General features: G+C 44.2%; 1 protein-coding gene across 3 annotated transcripts; it reads left to right on the top strand.

Annotated features, from left to right (window-relative positions):
• Window positions 1–12,241: 12,241 nt before the first annotated feature.
• LOC136512197 (lipid phosphate phosphatase 2-like) lies at window positions 12,242–18,817 on the top strand. Of its 3 annotated transcripts, none has more exons than XM_066506180.1 (9): window positions 12,242–12,441; window positions 12,564–12,806; window positions 12,905–13,164; window positions 13,263–13,350; window positions 13,456–13,565; window positions 13,651–13,744; window positions 13,862–14,050; window positions 14,195–14,254; window positions 18,157–18,814. In XM_066506180.1, the coding sequence occupies exons 3-9, from the start codon at window positions 12,925–12,927 to the stop codon at window positions 18,333–18,335; spliced, it is 960 nt and encodes a 319-aa protein (XP_066362277.1). In that variant the 5' UTR covers window positions 12,242–12,441; window positions 12,564–12,806; window positions 12,905–12,924; the 3' UTR covers window positions 18,336–18,814. The 3 variants fall into 3 exon arrangements, with proteins under 3 accessions (XP_066362277.1, XP_066362276.1, XP_066362275.1); XM_066506179.1 differs by having other exon boundaries at window positions 12,564–12,672; window positions 18,157–18,812; XM_066506178.1 differs by lacking the exons at window positions 12,242–12,441; window positions 12,564–12,806 and having other exon boundaries at window positions 12,898–13,164; window positions 18,157–18,817.
• Window positions 18,818–22,305: the final 3,488 nt, after the last annotated feature.

Raw genomic sequence — 22,305 nt, 5'->3', positions numbered from 1 at the left:
CGCTGAAGAAACTGTGTTTGTTGTCTGTGTAAAATGTTCATACGAAGGTCAGACGTCGCCGTCGACGTGGATCGGTACAAACACCACATGCGTTATGCGTAGATCGTCGATTGTCCTGCCTAACGTTGATTGTTTGTATGTAGGAGTAGGACGTGACAATCGACAGGTGTGACTGATGGGTACTTGAACGGGACGATTGTGTTTGTGCTGGCGTCGGGATTGTCTGGTAGTAGTGCACGTGAACTGTGTTCTAGAGTGTCCTATGTTTACTGATGCCAGCATTGTGGAAATTTTGGGCTTCATTGGCCGTGCAGTCACATTCTCTTCTGAAGCTTTCCAGCACCTTGGAGGGTGTTTGATCCCAGGCTAAAACTTAGCATATCTTCAAATAACGGGCTGAACATGGGCTAAGAGCTTGCTGGGATCGTTAGGACTAGTTACTAGCTAAGATTGGTAACTTTTTTATTAACAACTAGTTGTATGCTTGGCTAACAAATTAGCCCACCTATTAACCATATTCTGAATGGGCTAGGGCTAATTTTAGCTAGCTAATAATTAGCCCTTATACCTAAACGGGCCCTAATTATAGAATAATAAGAGCTAATTGGTTTTACCGACCAATTATTAGCTATGTTAGTTCTTAGGGTAAAGTACATTTTTCAACCTTCAACTTGATAGAGAGTTCGATTTTTAATCCTAAACTATGAAACTAGGTACTAGACACCCTCCAAGTGTCGAAACTGGACAAATTTGGTCCTTTAGCTAGTTTCAAAGGTGGTTTTCTATATTCTAAAATAATAAAAACTTGTTTTATTCTCAATAAATTCATAACTTCCCGAGAGTTTTTAGTGCATCTATCGTCAACAACCTCCTCCTCCACATCAGGGTTTGCTATGAACTCATTGTTGTGTCTCTCTATCCACGAGAAGTTGTCCAAGAACTGCTAAGGGCCGAACTAAGAAAAACAAGTAATAAAGGAGCCCCTCTACATCATCTCCTACCTCTAGTTTTCCGTTTCAAGCTTCCACGTCTCTAAATTTGTATAGGGCTCAACTATGGCAAGTGCAAATCCTCATATGGATATGTGCGGTGCACACCTTGAAGGATGTCTCACCATTGTTGTCCATACTCCCAAAGCCGATACTGATGGCAAGCAAGAAGAGAAGGTAAGCCAACAATCCTAGACCCAACATTTGATGACTGGAGCACTTCGGATGAGTAGGTCCTTTGTTTTCTGTCACTGCCCTCACCCAGCGTCCTCTCTAGGAGATCAAGCTGAAGACATTGCTTGGCCCAGGAAGAGCAAGGGGGCCCGAGCGAGGAGCGTTAGGATATCCGGCCCATAGTGGGCTTGTAATGCCTGTGCCGCTGAGCCCAAGAGTGAATGAGATATAGAGTGGGGCAGGAGTGGAGAGGAAGGCAACTAAGAAACAAACTATGTATCTACACTCTTACTTTTTGGCTGAAGAACTCGTCATCGAGATAACTCTGTTCTTCCTTGTTCTTCCTGCAATTCGTGAACTAGGAGAAGTAGATCAGCATCCCCAGTGGGTTGTTGACAATCTGGTATCAGAGCTTCGTCGATCCGGTGCGTGGCCCTGGATCTCGTCCCCGAGCATCCCCACTTCACCAGGCTACAGCGACACCGGGGATTCATGGAGCCCAACATCAAGTCCACCTTCGAGAAGGTGTTCCGTCGCATCGACGCCATGGAGGTCAAGTGGGAGAGCAAGCTAGACGAGGTGAAGAGCTCTCGCCAGGACCACGAAGCGGAGGTGGATCGGCACATCTCCGTGTTAGAGGATGCGGGCACACGCTCTCCGGCCATCCCGATCGATCTAGAGCGACGCGTGGCGACACTAGAGGACGTCTGCAACGCCTCCATCAACATCCCAGAGCGGATCTCATCCCTAGAGCGTTACTGCATTACGCTGTCCTAGACAGCGGTGGCGGATGACAACAGGAGCCGTGACTTGGATGCACGCATCGACGATATGGAACGACGCGCCGATGACCTCGAGTTGATCCATTTGTCCGAGATCCACGACGAATGTGATGATCGTGTGTTCGCGTTGGAGGCTTCGATGGCTGCGCTCGAGGAGTGGCAGCCGTGGGTCGAGGTTCTCATCGACGACACCCGATTCAATCTTCGTCGGGCGGCCTACTTCTGGTACCGCGTCGACAAGGATCCACCGTCGACGTTCATGCTGGAGAAACGACCGATTGGCCCAAGGGGCACCACGAGGGACCGACTACATGGGAATCGGGCTATGGCATGGTCACCACCATAGCACCGACCCCAGCCAATGGTACGCACGCTCATCCTCCGCCTCACTTTCCTTATTCCAATTGGTACCACCATCCTGTTCATCCGCCCGACCCACCACCGCTCCCCCAATTTCCCAATCCACCTCACTTTCGTCTCCCAGTTCCACCCCCAGTCCACAATTCCCCCCAAATTTAGCCACAATTCCCCAACCCACCACCTCAGTTCCACCCACCACCATAGTTTTCCTATCCTGTTCATACGCCATCCCATGTTCCACCTCCAATTCAACATCCAATGCCTCGTCCTCCTCTCAACCCCACCATCAGTAACCCAACCCATTTCCCAACCCATCACTACCCCCAATTCCTTTCCTCCCAATGCCAATGCCCAACTGGGTCGTCTTTCGAAAATGAATTTCCCTCAATTCAATGGCGAAGACGCCCAATTCTGGATTACTTGTGCCACCAATTACTTTGAGATGTACTTGGTCGAGTCCCCGATGTGGGTTCATGTCACCACCATGCATTTCACGGGCCAAGCCAAGCGCTGGTTCCAATCTGTCGAGCATAGCCTCACAAAAGTTGACTGGACTATCTTCTGTGCCCACCAGAAGAATCATCCACACAAGAGCTACTCCTCAAGCTGCACCTGCAACAGGGGTAAAATAAACCTTGAGTACACAATGTACTCATAAGACTTACCCGACTAGTGGGAATAGTTTCCCAACTCTCAAGGATATGATAGGCAATATGGGTTTGCTGTTTTCTTTTTGTTTGCGAAAAGCATCACTAATAGTTCATCCTTACAGTCACGTTTTATTAGCAATCATGATTACTTTATTAGCTAATCATTCTAGGTAAGCACCTATTCTACTTTTAAGCAAGGGTTAAGCAATCAGAACCATTTCACCATCTTTCATCTTTCAGTTCTTACTACGGTGCTAGACCATAGCCAAGTCATACCATCTCACGGAAACGGCGATTCATGAACCAATGTATCCCAGTTGGATACCCCAAAACACACGTCTCGCTTGTACCCCACGCACAAACGAGACCAACCCATTCCACTCCTGTCAAGGGGTCCAAGTCCCCGTCCAAACTTGGACTCCAAGCCCCCACACTTGACTCGATCTCAGTATGGTGCTTAGACCTCCACCTTTCCCCGCCTCCAATCAATCAGTCCGGAAAGAGCCAAAACCCACGACAAGAGCATAACGAGTCTTCCCGCTCCCATAAGCAAGTATGTGCTCAGGATAATAAGTATGTGACCTAACTACCGTCCACAGCAACGGACGGTCCTTAATCGACACGAACAGAGAAAATAATATAACCAAGCTAAGCCCCGTTGGCCGCGGGACACAACCTGTTACACACACCAATACCCATACCATATCCCTGTCCTGTCTCCATTTTTCCTTTTATTATTTTATTATGAGAGTAATAATAATCCCCTATTGTGAGCAACGGCAGGTTACTCACGCTACCGATGACCTAAACATAGCCTCTACTCTAACCTACACTAGTGAGACTCTTAGGACAGGTATATCTATGCATGTGGTTTTCATAAAATTCCTATAATGTAAATGTACAACACACATATATATACGGTGAATTATAAAATAGAGGTTATGCACCGGGGCTTGCCCTGGGCAGGCGTGGTGTCAGCTGAATCAGTTAGTGGTGGCTTCGGGACCTCCTCCTACACGAGAATCTCCTCCTCGTACTCCTTGATGATCTTCTCGAACTCGTGATCGCTGGTGGTCACGATCTCCGCCAACTCATTCTCTACACGCATGCGATGATGATGTAACACTTAACATTTAGGCAACAACAACTCTTAAAATAAAAATACGCATATCAAGCTACTAAGCTAGCTCTAATGACTAAGATACTAAGCTAACTATCATCTTTACCAAGCAAAGTGTTGGGTTCAACTAAGAAACACGTAGATTTGCAATTTTAAGGGTATATCTTTAGTTCTACTAAGGATTTAATGTATATTAAAACAAAGAGCATTTAACTATCTAATGCTTAGTCTATTCTAAGGCTACAAAAATTACAGTGAGCACATAATAATATAATGAAAACTGCTGTAAAAATTTTAGGATCAAAACTATCACCAATTCACCACAAATTTTTCCCACAATAATTAACTTAATATTATTAAATATTCTGAAATGATTTAATAGCTCCTAATGTCAACACATATAAACATGAACTAAATACACCAACAGATAGCACAATTTTAGAAACCTAAAAAAATTGTTTCATAATTTTTGGAGACCTACATAATTTTATATTAATTACTAAAGATCAGTTTAGAAATTAAATTAGAAAACCATTCACATATTCCTAGAAAAAGAAAAACTAATCTCCCGTGGCCCACGTGAGGCCGGCCCATGGCGGAGAAGCCCCCGCGCGCTGGTGCTTTTGTAGAAACACCCCCGCGCTATCCTCTATTAACACGACGACTATGCACACTATTTCTATAGACAGCGTTTATGCAAGAAGGCCCTCGTATTAAACCGTCTTCGCATCGGGGAGGTCCCCGGTGCCTCCGCGCTCACCGACGTGGCATTGACCGGCACTGGGCCGCTATGCCAGCCAACTAGGGACTCCCTCGACCCATCTAGAGGACTGATGCTCACCTACGAGCCAACGCGCAATAATGGACAGCAATTCAGAGACAGGAGACGAAGTAGGACAATTTCTCCACATCGGCGGGCAACCTGTGGTGGTGATGATAACGTACCGGTGAGCCACGACGCTATGGGAGCAGTAGAGGTAGCAGGTGAGCATTAGTGACTCACAAAGGACCTGGGCGAGGTGATGGTTCGGCCGGAGATGCCTCGACAAAGGCTGTCGCGTACGCGTGGCGAGCTCGGCGGTGAGCCGCGGCGGACACGACCGCATCAGCAGCATTGGAACAGCGGTAGGGGTACGGCTCAGGTGTGCATGGCGAGGAAGGGTTCAAGACGAGTCTAGCGGTGTAGCCAATTTGGCCTGAGGTGGTCAGATGGAAGCTGCCCTCGGTAATGGGCGGACTCGGCCTTATCGGCACGGTGGCGGGGAAAAGCTCCAAAATTGAAGCTCGATCGGTCAGTTGGGTGACGGAGCCAGTGACCTGATGAATCGGGCGATGGTGACTTCTCCCTGCTTGATTTAATGGTGCGACTCAGTCCACCATGACAATAGCGAAGAGAGAGGGGAGGGGGTAGGTCAGAGCTCAGCTCGTCCTCGCGTTGGCGGGACACGAGCAGCGCGATCAGGATGCACACACGTAGGCACTACGGACAAGGCGTGAGCACGTCCGTGACCGACATGGCACGAGCAACTGCCGCGCCTTTATGGGCGAGGCGACAACAGGTATGGCCATGTGCTAATGCCGCGGATACGCCAAGCGTGCGCAGCAGCGATAGAGCCACCGGTAGGGCGGACAGCGGTGCAGAGCCATAGGGGGGTGCGGATGCGATGGTGAGGCGACGGCAGCGCAGTGCGACCGTGGCGGTACCAATGGCGGCAGCGTGAGGTAGGGCAGCAGGGCGCGGGGCCAGCGGCTCGCTGCGGTCGGCCTTGGCCAAGCCCAGGCGGGCTCGACCGACCTAGCGTGACGGCACTGAAAGGTCCCTATGTGATTTTGGTAATTGAGTGACAACCTAGGTGGACTAATTGTGTTTATGTGAGATACACAGGTGATTAGTCCACAGGTACATGTGTGTGAGCAGCATATGCCATGGAGGTGAAAATGGCTTGGAGATGTTGCAAAGCTCGCACATATGATGATGAAGGAGCTTAAATGCACATGAGACATGACATTGAGTCATGTGATCAAGGTGGAGAAGATCAAGACAAGACTTGGCTTGATGGACCGGTTGCAAGCGTGAAGGGCAAGTCGAAGGCTTTGGAGTGATGGACCGCGTGGCGGTGAAGCTTGAGCAAGACTTGGCGCCGATGGACGATGGCAACGGTGAAGAGCAAGTGAAGTCAAGATCGATGAACCAATATGATCACGTGATGATATGAAGTGGATCATATCATTGTTGATCATGTTGGTGCATGTGTTGCATCGACATTGGAGGAGATGGAATGGAATGCGCAAGGCAAAGGTATAACCTAGGGCATTTCATTTCACCGGTCATAGGTGTGTAGAGAAGTATATGACTGGGTTTAGGATAGATGGTCGTACTATCAAGAGGGGCAAACTTATTTGCATATCGGTCATCTAGTGCCACTCGAGTGATCTAACTTTGCATCGTCGCTAGGATCGAGTGGCATGGCAAGTTGAGTGGCTAACATCCTTTGGGAAATGATTGTGAAAATGCTAACACACTTGCACATGGTGGGTTTGATTCGGCGCTTTCGGGAAAATGGAATGCCTATTTTCTATTGCACCGGATGCAAATTCTTGTGGTTGGCACTTTGGTGCAAGGGTGAAGAAGTTAGAAGTGAAAACGAGTTGATCGCGAAGATGCTGGCGTCGGTCAACTGACCGGACGCTGGATCTGAATGCACCGGACGCTGGCTGGCTGCGTCCGGTCAGGCTAACGTACGATGACGAAGAAGTTGGAGTGTGACCGGACGCGTCCGGTCGAGGTCGGTACCTTACTGGAAACGACCGGACGCTGGGGGTTCAGCGTTCGGTCAGTTGAAGCTGCTGCGTCCGGTCAAGTCAAGTGACCGTTGGAATCAGGACACGTGGCCGTCTGCGGGCGACCGGACGCTGAGGTCCAGCGTCCGGTCAACACGACCGGAGCGTCTGGTCGGCCCGACCGTTGCCCAGTGAATGGGTAACGGCTAGTTTAGCCCTTGGGGCTATAAATAGAAGTGGCCTTCGGCCATGGCTGGGGCTGAGCACCTAAGGGGACTTAGTGTCCATGCTTGTGAGTGCTTGGGAGCCCTCCATCACACTTGATAGTGATCATTCGATTGTGTGAGTGAGCGATTCTAGTGCGATTGCATCATGAGGTTGCATCGAGTGGCACTAGGTGATCGAGTTGCAAGCCGGTGGTGCTTATTACTCTTGGAGGTTGCCACCTCCTAGACGGCTTGGTAGTGGTCTCTGTCGAAGCGCGCAAGAAGCTTGTGCGGCGCTCCGGAGAAGTGCTTGTGAGGGGTATTGTGCTCACCCCGCGGGAGCCGCGAAGAGCAACTCTAGTAAAGCGTGTCATTGAGCTACCCTCACTCAAGGGGTAGGTTCTTGCGGCGCCCGACGTGCGGGCTTAGCGGGTGATGCTAATTAGCCGCCGAACCACCAAGTGAGCGGTCGACACAACGGGGACTAGCGTGTTGGTAAACACGTGAACCTCGGGAGAAAAATCATCATGTCAACCTTGTTCTTCCCGTTGGTTTGCATCCCTGTTACACAAGCTTGCAATTACTTTTATACATATTAAGCTTGTGTAGTTGCTCTTGTTATTAGATAGCTTGTGTAGCTTGCTAATTACCTTCTTGCTTGTGTAGCATAGAAGTAGCTCCCTTGCGTGGCTAATTTGGTTTTAGTAACCTTGTTAGTCACATTGCTTAGTTTGTGTAGCTAAGTATTTGCGCTCTCTAATTAGGCATTGGTTGCCTTGTTATTGAGCATTGCTAGTGAGCTTAGTTAGCTTTGTGCTTTTACTTACTAGCATGTGTAGGAGCTCCCTTATTGTTTAAAGTACTAGTGGCATATGTTTGTGTGACCTTGCTTCTAGAATTGGTTAAGAGAGCTCTAGCTAGTCCGGCACCTTTGTTGCATAATTGTTATCTTTGCAAGGTGCTAGTGAACATATATAGTGGGGTATAGTCTTGGCTAGACCGATAGTTTTAATTCCGCATTTGTATTGGTTAGCCGATGCGATTAATTTTAGAAAAGACTATTCACCCCCCCTCTAGTCGCCATCTCGACCCCTTCAGGCATGGGGTGACCGCTCGGGACACGGCCATTTGCGCGGCGTGGGGTGGTCGCGTGGTGACCGCGCGCATGGCGCTAACCATCCCGAGGCTTGTGTCGTGCACGAATTTTAAAGCACCCGTAAAAACTAAACGAATGATCTTGGAACCAAGCCACCTTCACCATGCTCAAGAGAGCATATTAGGCTACCCCGAAGAACTAAAACATAGTACTAATCTTTAACTAGATTTCTCGAAATAAATTCACAAACCCGGTGCTGTCAAACTGTTTTTAAACTTAAGAATTTTCTAAGTCTTTAAGCTAGTTTTGATTTCAAGTTCCATTTCTAAGCTACTGGAAACACTAGCTAGCAATGTTATTTTTCTACAGCAAGTATTTCATTGTCATCTACAAAGTTCATATTCCAAACTTTATTTAAGCGCCACATATATGTTCTATAGTATTTTTGTTCAATAAAAATTAGTTTTAAACCCTACTTGATACATATGAGTTATGGAATAGCTTATCATTTAACATTTTTATTGATCATCTGAAGTTACAAAAATGTTATCTACACTTTCCATCGCATGCATTATCACATAAACATGATGCTCATGACATGATTTGGTGGTTTGTTTAGGGCGTAACACCGAGGATGTTACAACAGTGGGCTTGTAATGCCTGTGGCGCTGACCCAAGAGTGAGTGGGATATAGAGGGGCAGGAGTGGAGAGGAAGGCAACTAAGAAACAAACTCTGTATTCGCACTCTTACTTTTCGGCTGAAGAACTCGTCGTCGAGATAACTCTGTTCTTCCTTGTTCTTCCTGCAATTCGTGAACTAGGAGAAGCAGATCAGCATCCCCAGTGGGTTGTTGACATTTTCTTCTTGCTTTTATTCAAGCGATTGTCTCACAGGTTGTGACAATAAACATGTGAGCAAAGCCTAGAAAGCTACTCCCTCCATGCTAAATTATAAGATGTTTTGCTTTTCTAGATACATAGTTTTTTCTATGAACTTGAATCAAAATGGCTTATAGTTTGAAACAGAGGGAGTATTCAAGATATCTTCTTCTTGTAATGGGCACTGCTACGGATGCACCAAGAAGGATCCATGCCAATCAAAGGGTACTTCATGGAGTCATTAGAAGCTAAGATGGCGCCGGCTAGAAGAACGCTAAACGATGAAGAACTTGTTCGATACATCATGGAAAGGTTGGATTATGAGCTCACCCCATTTGTTTCTACACTTGTGGCGCGATCAAATCATATATCAAAATCTGAGTTTCATGCATAACTACTTGCGCTCAAGACTAGGATGAAACTTCTTCAAGGCGAGAAGCTGCCTATCCAGAAATGATCGACTTTTGGAGCTAGTGATGCTACTCAGTATAGAAGTGATGTTGGTGCTTGGTTCGTTGCATTATCTAACTTTGACTAGAACTAATATTGCTTTCTCTGTTAATGTTAAGGTATGTCAACTTTTGCATAAGCCTACTATAGATCACTGGGTATATACAAAGAGAATTTTGAACCATATCAAACAAAAAGTTGATCTTGTGCTTAAGATAAGTCAGTCATCATCAATGGTTGCGAGTGCATATTGTAATACATATAGGATGGTAGCTTGGATGATAGAAGGTCAATTAATGGATTTATTGTATTTTTTGGTCTCCAATCTTGCACCATGTGGTGTGATGTATGTATTGTAAGCTAGCTACATTTTAAAGGTATAGTACTTATCGAGTCTAAAAACCCTTGCTAATGCAACTCATGAAAATATGTGGATTAAATTTTTTTTGCAAGAATTTGGATTTCAAGTCCTCGTGCTACTTCATTGTAGTGTGATAATATTGGATGGAATATCTTTGTTCAAAATCCTGCTTATACATGGAGAAAACATAGAATATGTTGATTAGAGTTTTGTTAGAGAATGGGTGACTAAAACTGTCGAAAACTTGATTTGTTCTTTCTGGTGATCAAGTGGCAAATGGATTCACAAAACCTTTTAAATGTTTAGCATCTAGAAAAATTCAAGAGCAACATAACAATTATGAGAACCAGATAGCGTGCCAGCTTGACTCGTTAGATGGTTAGAGCAAGGTCAATAATTTTGAGCCAAGTGTCTTGGCTATAAGTCAAGTTGTAATTAAGAGCCAAGTTATACAATAATTGTTCCCTATTTGTCTTTAAAAAGTTTATCTTTTCTATTCCCCCTCACAATTGGGCCCATTACTGCATAGGCTCTCATGTCGAGCTTATTGCTTGCATGAAAGCAAAGCTCTCGTTTCTTCAAAAGAGAGAGAGAGAGAGCCAAGCTGTCATCTCTCTCCTCTCTTCTATCGTCTCTCATCCACATCATCATCATTAGCTTGGCTATAAAACCATTATTATACTTGCTCTCGTTAAGTTACCCAGATAGTTCAGCTCAGCTTGTTTAGTGTGTGAGCTAGCTCATTAACAACTACATCGAATGCATAAATTAGCAATTGCTAACTTGTTCTATACAAACATAAAGCAAAAATAAATATATAATATTTTTTGATGAAATAATATGCATAGCATACATGAGTTTCAGACTTCAATATCATGCATACATCACAACTCATAACATCAAAGTATTTGGCTTGTTTAGTCTGTGAGCTAGCTCGTTAACTTAACAAGCGGCTTGGCTCATTAGAAAAATCCGAGCGAGCTAACGAGCTATGTGTTTTTTTTTTGTCTGGATCTAGTTATGAGTTCTGAGTTCTGAGTTCTGCCTAAGGAGGCGATTAAAGATAGAGTTGTATGCCTCTTGGAGTTGTAACTGAATTGATGTAAATCTTCTTGTACCAGCATAGGAATAGGGAGAGTGATAGGTTCTTTTGTTGAGACCTATCTTTGCTGGGCAATACTTTGTAACCACCGATGTAATAACCCCATTAGCAGGGACTTGGTGCTATATAAACACGCAACTAATCGCGCGCTCCTCGGAGTAGAGAGGATCACCAACGCTCATTGCCCTCAGATCACTTTGCAATCAGATCACTGTTGCCGATCCAGTTCCAGTCCCGCACATGAGACGGCATCAGCTTATGAAACCCGTGCCGTACTTTTAAGATTCTCTGAACGCTGTTTTGTCTTCTATCTGAGTAGCTGACCGTGGAGTCGGTCAATGCGATTTTTTTTAATTTTAACATTTTTTGAAAATTAATTTTAAATCTAACACTGTTTGTTTTTTTTAAACTAACACTTTTGGCCGCGGCTATTGCCATGGCGTGGCCAAAAGCATATGCCGCGCCATGCATAGTGGCGCGGCAGCGGGCTGACGTGGCGACGACCGGAAAGGCTGACGGTTGACGTGGCAGGGCCTGCCGCGCCACCCATCTTGACAAATTTGACAGGTGCGAGTGCTTTATTTATACGTAAACATTCTTGTAACAAATTTGAGACTTATGTCAAACCAATGAAAATGTTATGTGGCAGCTTATCAACTTGCGCACGGACTTTATTTATTTGCTTCATATTCGTTTCAATGCGTCGCGGCAGCATTGCCGGCGAGATTAAATAGCAACTAGTTCGGAAAGCGGCAGTCCCGGGATATCTCGACGCCGGGGTCCATGATCGCGTCGCTGCCGATCCTACAATATAGGGCCAAAAAGCCAAAAAAATATTCGGCCGTGAAAAAGATTCAACAAAAGACAAACAAATCCACTATTGGTTTTACGTCAAGCAATACCTAGAGTAACTCCCACGGTCGGCGCGGAAAGTTTCGATTAAACGGTCCAAGTACCGCCACGCCATGCGCCGTGGCGCGGCACTGCCGCGCCAAGATGGGTGGCGCGGCAGGCCCTGCCACGTCAACGGTCAGCCTTTCCGGTCGTCGCCACGCCAGCCCCCTGCCGCGCCACCATACATGGCGTGGCACAGACTTTTGGCCGCGTCATGGTAATGAACGTGGCCAAAAGTGTTAGTTTAAAAAAAACAGACAGTATTAGATTTAAAATTAGTTTTTAAAAAGTGTTAAAATTAAAAAAAAATCGTCAATGCAGTAGCACGATCCAATTGTCTTCATATGCTTAGCCTCGAAGAGTCAGGGGGCCCAACCATCAGTTATGTCGAACAGAGACGCGCCATCTTGGATATCTTCTTCTTGCTTGATGATTCCAAGCTACACGCCACAGATGTAGGTATTGGCTATTGCTTATCCTGACGAACAAGCTCGGCGAGCTAAGCCTGAAGCAACCAACTACCATCCCAAGTCAGCACTCAGCCTTCTCCCTGCAAATCCGCCTCAGAAAGCCCCTGCCCGATTTCAACTGCCCTGGTTGGCCACCAATTTCATCCAAATAAAAAAAAAACCCTGCAAATCTCGCATTATATGTACTGCCATCGTGCAATCAGTCTATAGTCTGTACAGCTGATCTGTTCGCCTCTGCTGTCGTGCAGGGCAGGAGGATCGGATCGGACATCGGAGGAGGTCGTCTCGTCGTGGGCGCCGAGGCCGTTGACCTCTGCAGCTGCAGGACGCAACACGCAACGCCTCTCCTCTGTGACTGTGAGTACTTCGTGTTCAATTCCATCCGTGTCGTCTCTCTCCGCTCAGCTTGAGATGTCCGGATCACGGTGGTTGCAACCTGCCGCACCAACAAGCTGCAGCTCCCTCTCCTAACCGGCCGTTGCAGCTGCCATGTGCGAGTACCAGCCAGCCTTGGCCTTAATTTCTGCAACTGTCCTCCTGTCTTCCTGACGCGATCGTTCACCATCTCGTTCTTGGATTGCCATGGCAGAGCCAGACCAGCCGGAGGAGATGCCGCCGCCGATGCCGCCGCCAGCCATCCGCCTGGGGCCTCCGCACCCGTACCTGAAGACGCACGGGGGCAAGGTCGCGAGGCTGCACCGGTTCGACTGGGCCGTGCTGCTCCTCCTCGTCGCCGCCGAAGTCGGGCTCAACCTCATCGAGCCGTTCCACCGCTTCGTCGGCGAGGACATGCTCACCGACCTCCGGTATCCGTTGAAGAGCAACACCGTGCCCGTCTGGGCCGTGCCGGTATATATATACAGCCTTCCCTGCGACAGCCGCGACAGAACAGAATTACTCGTCGCTGGATTAGTAAAAGATAGCTGCTTTGGAATTGAATCGCGCAGATATACGCGGTGATCGGCCCGATCATCGTCTTCGTCGGGGTGTACCTGAAGAGGAGGAACGTGTACGACATGCACCACGCCATTCTAGGCAAGCTCTTGGGCCTTGGCCCTGGCGCCATCATCAGTTTTTTCAGCTGTTCTTCTTCAGACTCTTCTGACTTGTGAGTTCGGTTCACGTGGGGTGGCTGAGCAGGCCTTCTGTTCTCCGTGCTCATCACCGGCGTGCTGACCGACGCGATCAAGGACGGCGTTGGCCGGCCGCGCCCCAACTTCTTCTGGCGCTGCTTCCCTGACGGAGTGCCGGTGAGTTCTTCTGTTCTGGTTTGCTCTTGATTATCACCACATCATGCGCTGAAAATGCATGAGTGATTCGCTCGCTCCATTTCAGAAGTACGACAACATCACAAGAGGAGTCCTATGCGACGGCGTCGCGAGTGTGATCAAAGAAGGGCACAAGAGCTTCCCAAGTGGCCATTCTTCATGTAAGTGACCAGACCACCCCTGCAGGCTGCAGCTCTGAAACCCAGACATTCGACAGTCTGCTGACTGATACTGAGCATACCTTTCCTTCACGTCCGACCTCCATTACTCCATTCCAGGGTCCTTCGCTGGGCTAGGCTTCCTGTCGTGGTACCTGGCAGGCAAGGTGAAGGCGTTCGACCGGCGCGGCCACGTGGCCAAGCTCTGCGTCGTCGTCCTGCCGCTGCTGCTGGCGGCGATGGTGGCGGTGTCGCGGGTGGACGATTACTGGCACCACTGGCAGGACGTGTTTGCCGGTGGGATTCTTGGTACGCACTTGCACTTCCCTGTTTCGAGCTTCAACCGCCTCACCTAACTGTCTGTGTCGTCCATCTGCTGCCAACTACGGAGTGCTCTTCTGAACAGAGATCTCATCATGCTCACGCGCTCGTTGGTGTTGCTTGCCTCTGCAGGGTTGGTGGTGGCGTCCTTCTGCTACCTGCAGTTTTTCCCACCGCCATCTGGTGAACAAGGTACGCGGCATCCTGTGCATGTGCAGTTGCTACACGAACGACAATCCAGCCTGCATTGTTTTATTTCGAGCATAGTACAGCGCTCACGTACACATTACATAACACGTAACGTAACACCCGTACTTATTTACTTACCTCTATAAACATACTTACATACGCAAGCGTGGGAAGCTGAGTTAACTCAGTTGGAAACATACGCATGCATAGGAAGCTGAACTAATTCAGTTGATCGAGAGTGTAGTAAGGTGGTATTTGATCCAGCGACTAAAATTTAGGAGGTGTGTTGGGAGGATATTGCATAAGGTGTTTGTATACTAATAAAAAAAACAAATTACATAATCCGTCAGTACTTCACAAGACGAAATTTTTAAGCCTAATTAATCCGTCATTAGCATATGTTTACTGTAGCACCACATTGTCAAATCATGGACTAATTAGGCTTAAAAGATTCGTCTCTCAAATTATTCGCAAACTATGCAATTAGTTTCGTAATTAGTCTATATTTAATACTCCATACATGTGTCTAAACATTCGATGGGACAACGACTAAAATTTAGGAGGGGCAACCAAACACCACCTAAATGTATCTATAGACCATTTAGATTCAACTTCTCATCAAGACGAATTTAGATGTCTATTTTCTTCTTAATTAATTATTAGTTATCATTATGATTATATATAATTAATATAAAAGATGCTACCTGCTTCCGTATAGTTTTTTTTTTAACAAGTTATTGTCAACGGGTACATCGGTCACTAGTAACCTTATTATTACTTTTTTGATGTCATTCTTACTTATTATTACTAGTTGGAGGCTTGAATACAACACAAGACGCAACAAAAGAGATAAATCCTTGAAGTTATTGGCAAAATCTACATCTAAATTTCCAACATATGTTATTATGGAAAAAGTTTAAATAAATATGTAAATTAGGTATAAAAGAATGCATGGGCTATAATTATATATTTCTATTATCCTAGTATATGGCCAATAAAAGAAGGCTCCATGATAATTCCCAAGGCCTAGAAATTACCATGTTATTATAAAATGGAATTAAAAGTACCACTCTACATGCTGATAAATTACCTATGCCATTACGCAACAATGAACCCAGAAATACCCTTAGGGCCTGTTGGATCCTTGGAATTGAATTCATTCTAATAATTATAATTTAGACATAAATTAATTAAGCTAATATAGTTGTATATGGAATATATTTGTATATTTATTATTAGACATACAAGGGATATACTTATATGTTGCATTTCTATTGTAGAAAATGAGTTAAAGAATGTGCTATAAGTTGGAGAGTAGAATTATAGCATAGTGATCTAGAGAATCCATTTCCATCTCTCACCCTATGAATTTGAGATAGGCTTTATTTGTGAGCTTGGAAAAATTATGGAATGTCAAATTTCAAGCCAAATAGCCTAATCCATTAAGTAGATTTTAATTCCTCCAAAATGAAGGGATCCAAACGGCCCCTTATATCTATTTGTCTGTTACCAACACATGCCACTATTAAAAATAGTTTCTATTTCAAGTATGAAAACTAAGAATAGAAAAAAAATTCAAAATACAAAGACCCGGTCGCGTGGCAATTTAGTAAGGCATAATTCATAGAGCTAATGGTAGAACTTTGATATCCAGCGACGAAAACGGGCGTTGATGGAGCCATTAATATGCAAAAACAGGATGTCAAAGTAAATTGTATAAGAGGATATGAATATTTTGTTTGTATCGATCTTGGTTCCATATGTAATTTGAGCTCATGGTATTAACCAAGACAATAATGAGAGATATAGGCCGAATATTGATAATGATTGAATAACTACTTTTGTTGACATCAAAAGGTAATGAAGCCATTGACATAGAGTAGGACAACGGAGTAAAAATGGATAAGAAGAGTCCAAATTAATTTGAATAAAAAATTATAGGACATGTTAGTAGAATAGGTGATAAGAGTGCAAGTTGAGTTGCATAAAAATCAAATAATGTACTAGAAATGATTGAGCGTGTCACCTTGCTAGTTACTATGTTTTAGTAATTATGAGAAATATGCATTTCACAACTCATATGCTAACGCACTAACTATTCATCTAATATTATATGAATATCCATGACAATTTATGCAGGTGAGTTCACTTAAAATTTATACACTAAAACATTATGGCATATGTATATTGATAGTATAATTGTAAGTATTCTATTTTCTTATAAAAGTACAACCACACATATAATTCTTTGATAGAGGAAATTAGCACTATTGGCATCTCCTAGAGCTGACTTACATTGAAGCACTGCCGTCAATCTTGGATGCCATGGAGTACAATCTAGAACAAATAGTCCTTATTTTTAATGAACTTCAAAGGATAGTTTTAAGTAAAAAAAAACTATAGTAAACCAATAGTTTCATCTTAACATGCAAATAAAAAAACTTAGCATCTAATAAGTTCAAAGTTTGAAATTTTGATCCATAAGACAAGATGCAACAACATTCATCAGAAATTTAAGCTAACATTTCAAGTAAATACATACTGAAGACACATGAAGCCATGAAGGTGCTAGAGGGGGGAGGGGGGGAGTTGAGGGAGAGCTATACCGAAATGGTTGAAAGAAAAACATAGATAATTGATAATCTATCACAACTGAACATATATTACAAAGTATGTATTAAAATGACATTAGGAAGTTTTACATTAATGAATGCAACTTTAATATGAAAAGTCTACATGTAAACATGCATGTCTCAAGGGACGAACGTAGGAATAATGGATCTTAGGGGGGCTGTCTTTCCTTCTTCTTCCTCCTGCCCCTCCTCTTCTTATTTATCTCCTTTTTCTTCTCTCTTCCCCTCTCTTCTCTCTCTCTATTAAATCCATGGAGCTCTGGCGGCTAGGGGGGCTTGAGCCCCCACAGTTCCCACACTAGGTCCACCCCTACATGTACCATTTGCTGTGACAACCTCTTCGATTACTCATTACGTGCATTTATGCACCATCAGTGGACCAAGGGCTTGTATACAAATGATTCGATGCCATTTCGATTATAATTCATAATTAAGCAAGTGCAATTTCCCTATCACATGTGTAACCTGTGCACTCTAGGTTATGCTGTCACTATGATCTAATGATGAGTTACACCTTATGCACATGTGCCGCTGGGTCACGCTGCCATCAGTTGTTCAACAATGCATGCTTCAAATTAGAAAATAAAGAAAGAAACATAACATAGAAAAAATAATTTATTTAGTTATAGTACTAAACACAAACTTTTAATAATTATACATCTACTAAGATTTAGTCCATATATAAAAGTAAGGATCGACTAGATAGTTTGTCTAAAAAGTAAAAGAGAAGAAATGTGCAAGGGAAAAAAAAAGCAAACGTTTTTTTTTTTTTGTTTATCTGAGCTTAATTAGGTCTGGGCTGAAATAGGCCCAGTTATTTTCTTTAACAAAAAGGCCCACAGTTTCTTGGAGCAGGCCTTATGCCATAATGGGCCGAAGTATGCTCTGCGTCTGTCTCACTCAAAGAGTCAAAGTCCATCTATGATGTCCATTTCCAGGATTCGTTTTTCTTCTCTTTATTTATGCCAGCACAAGAGTACTAAGGCCTTGTTTAGATTGCCTCAAAATTCCAAGTTTTTTCACTCTTTTTTCATCGCATCAATTTTTGGACGCATGTATGGAGCATTAAATGTAGGTAAAAAAAATAACTAATTGCACAGTTTGGTTGTAAATCACAAGACGAATCTTTTGAGCCTAGTTAGTCCATGATCGAACAAAGTTTATCAAATACAAACAAAACGTGCTACAGTGTCCAGATTGCAAAAATTTACAATCTAAACAAGGCCTAACTACTAAGACTAGTTGGTTGATGTCTTGCCCGTGGAATTGCAGGATTTTGGCCCCATGCGTACTTCGAGCACATTCTTCACCCTGAATACGAGGGCCAAGCGCAGTCAACAGCAAACTCGAACCACCACCGATCCCTGTGCCCTGTTGCAGTGGAGATGAGCGCCACGAGCCAGGAAGCATTAGATTCGAGTACTATGGAAGAAGGACGCAGAGCTCGGTGACAGATCGGAATGCTGCCTGCTTTATGAACAGCTTCAGTCTTCAGAGTCGCTTTCTTTTCTGTCTTTCTTTTTGCTCTCTTGACAGATGTTGTAGGTAGGTGAAGTGTAATAATGAATGGATTCGTCCCCCACAGTGTTCATATGTTTGGGGTAGTACGATGATGATGGTGGTGGTCACCGGCCGATAGATCAGTGCGTCTGCATGATTAGCACGAAGGAAGCATGCGTGCGCCACATTCAGATTCCTGTGTCGTGGATGGATGAGCACATCTCACCTAGGAGTAGTTATGATTGCCAGAGTATAAAAGGAGGTGATATTCTCCATATTTTCCTCATGGTTCAGTCAGTCACATGCTGGGGTGTTTCATTTCATCAGTAAAGACAGCTGGTGGGCACGCCGCGGCATGACACTTGACACCGCAGATGGCATTGGCATATACTGTCTGATATATAGTACTACAAGTCTAGGTTCAGTGAAGATCAATATGTATATATCTTACTGTTACTACTCTTTTAGTCTAGGAAGCGTACGAGTATCAGTATCATGAATAATGCCACAGCTGTTTGTGATCGACTTGTGACTGTTAGAATCACAGTGGACCTCTAGACCATAGATTCGGGGTAGAGTCTCTACTAGATGGAGAAAAACCGTTGGTGTACCTTCGTATGGGTCACCCTTTTGGTACATGGCCACCGGTGTCGTGGCAGCTCCGGCGTAGACGCCGGTACTGCGGCGTTGTAGGCGTCGTGGTGGCGATGCCGTGGATGTCCAGTGGCGACGGTGGTGTAGTGGGGCATCCCGTCGCTGGCAGCACACTGTAGATCGGATTAGGATTTCTATCGGTGGATCACGGCAACTCAGACCAACCTCTTGACTCGAGCCGTGATCCCCACCTATCTTTATATGTGTTGTGCGACAGAGGCCCACCAACCTATTAGGGTTGGACGCCCCCGATTAGGACGCAGAGGCAAGAGCCCAATAGGCCGTTGGGCCTACTGGTGGACAACTAACATTCTCCCCCTTGATCTCATTCCATCTTTCAATTTCATATCATTTACTTTTGTTCATTCCATTACAGATTAGCGCATAGAGCATGTCTCATCGTCACGGTCCATTGCCGATAGATTTAACAGCTACAACACACTACTCTGTTCTGAAATAGATACTTATCTTTGGACCTTCTTTTGTCCAGGAATTTTAGGCTTTCCCTTAAACCCATGCTAGCTACATGTTCTCTAAACACCATGTTCTCTGAACACGTTGGGTGGTAAGCCTTTTGTAAGCGGGTCCGCGAGCATCTTTTCTGTACTTATATGCTCAAGACTTATGACTTGATCCCGGGCTTTATCTATCACAATATAATACTCTATGTCAATGTGTTTGGCAGCACCACTTGACTTATGTTGTGAGCATACTGTACTGCCAGATTATAATCGCAATATAACTTAAATGGTCTATAGATATCATCAACCACCTTCAAACCGGGTATGAACTTCTTTAGTCAGTTCACCTGCCCTGTTGCCTCATATCACGCTACAAACTGTCATACATTATGAACGATGTAGTGACGGTTTGCATTTGAGCTTTTCCATGAAATAGCTCCCCTTTTCGAGAGTGAATATTATCCCGTCGTAGATTTTCCACATCTCTCACATAATCAGAATATGAATTTCCCACTATGTGGAGTGAATCAGATCTTCTATATGTCATTATGAGGCCTTTCATTCCTTGCAAATAATGCAAGACTTTCTTTACTAATTTCATTGTTCTGTTCCAGAATTGCTCTGGAATCTGCCAAGTAATCCGGTAACAAATGCCAAGTCAGGACGCGTACATACTTGAGCATATTGTAAGCTTCCGTCAGCTGAAGCATATGGAACCACTTTTATTTGATTGAGCTCATATTGGTTCCTGGAGCATTGAAAATCCCCATATCTGTCGCCCTTGACTATAGGAGCAGGTGAGGGACTACATTTGTGCATACTGAATTTCTTTAAGATTCTTTCTATGTATGCCTTTTATGACAGTCCTAATACCTCTTTTTTCTATCTCGGTGAATCTCGATCCCTAGAACGAACGAGACTTCACCAAGATCTTTCATACCAAGTTTTGAGGACAAAACTTCTTTGTCTCCTGTAGTAGACTGACATCACTACTAGCAAGTAAGATATCATCCACATACAGGACAAGGAAGATAAACTTCACATTCTTAAACTTTGCATAGACACAATTGTCCTCTACATTCTCTTTAAAACCCAAAATTCTTTATTATCTGATCAAACTTCAAGTACCACTGTCTTGAAGCTTGTTTTAATCCATAAATGAATTTTTTTAGGCGGCATCCCATTCGTTCTTTTCCTTCCATGACAAAACCTTTCGATTGTGCCACATAAACATTTTCCTCCAAGTTTTCGTTGAGAGATGTCGTCTTTACATCCATCTTATGTAATTCTAAATCGTAATGTGCCATTAATACCATTATGATTCTGAAGAAAACTTTACATGAGACTGGAGAAAATGTCTCATTGTAATCAATCTCTTCTCTTTGCATAAAGCCTTTTGCCACAAGTCACGCTTTATATCTCTCTGTATTCCCTTGAGAGTCAAGTTTTATTTTGTAGATCCATTTACAGTCTACTGTTTTGGCTCCTTTAGGAATTACATCCAAATCCCAAACTTTATTGACATTCATTGATTTCATTTCATCTTCCATGGCCTTAAGCCACTTTGATGAATGATCACTACTCATGGCTTCTTCAAACAAGGTGGGATCATCCTCCATTTGAAATTCCTTAGTGTTGTACACTTCATAATCAGCAGGAATAGCTAATTTTCTAACTCTTTGAGACCTTCTAGGGACCTTTATATTTGGCACATCTTCTGTTTGAGGCTGATGTTGCTCCCCCTCATGTGTGGCAATAGGTTCTATAGGATCCTAAAGAACAGGTTCCTCATCGTTATTTATTGTTGCCACAGGTGGGATAACAACAGGTGCTGGCACCATAGTATCTAGCACTGTCGGTGCAGCGATAGCAGGTGGTGAGAAAAATGGCTCATGAATTATTGGAGTGGGCGCATACACCCACTTCACTTCAAGGTCAATTTCTCGAGCTACCATGCTCCCCCTCATCAATTCATCCTCTAGGAAGACAGCGTGTCTCGTTTCCACAAACTTTGTATGTCTCTCTGGACAGTAGAAAACGAAAAACTTTTGACTTTTCTGGATAGTCAAACAAATGGCAACTTATTGTTTTGGGATCTAACTTCCCAATGTTTGGGTTAAATACTTTAGCCTTAGCAGGGCTCCCCCACATACTTAAGTGTTTAGTGAGGGTACTCTTCCTGTCCATAACTCATACGGTGTTTTGGGCACCGACTTACTTTGTACTCTATTGAGAATATGAATGTCGGTTTTTAACGCCTCCACTCACAGGCTCAACTGTAAGGTGGAGTAACTTATCATACTGTCCACCATATCCATCAGGGTACGATTGATTCTTTTAGCTACTCTATTCTGCTGAGATTCGCCCGGTGTAGAATACTAGGCTACTATGCCATTCTTTTAGGGTACGCCGACCGTAGTACTCCCCCACGGTCAGACCTGACTATCTTAATCTTTAAATTGCGTTGAATTTCAACTTTTGCCTTTAAATATCTACATTTATCCAATGCTTCTGTTCTTTCTTTCATTGGATAAATATAGCCATAACTGGAGTAATCATCTGTGAATGTTATGAATGAATCATAACCATCCATACTCTTTACAGAAAACGGACCACATATATCTGTATCAATAATCTATAGAATTCATGCGCTTCGTTTGACATCTTTCTTAACTTTCTTTACATACTTTTCTTTTATGCATTCTCTGCATTATTCTAAATCTGAGAGCTCTAATGGAGGAAGAATATTATTCTTAACTAGTCTTTTATTCTCCCCCTCGAAATATGGCCTAAACGATAGTGCCAT

The sequence above is a fragment of the Miscanthus floridulus genome, chromosome 16 (assembly GCF_019320115.1).
Source record: "Miscanthus floridulus cultivar M001 chromosome 16, ASM1932011v1, whole genome shotgun sequence".
Lineage (NCBI taxonomy): Eukaryota > Viridiplantae > Streptophyta > Magnoliopsida > Poales > Poaceae > Miscanthus > Miscanthus floridulus.
The sequence above is the reverse complement of the archived record's forward strand: the minus strand, read 5'-3'. Positions and strand labels throughout refer to the sequence as shown.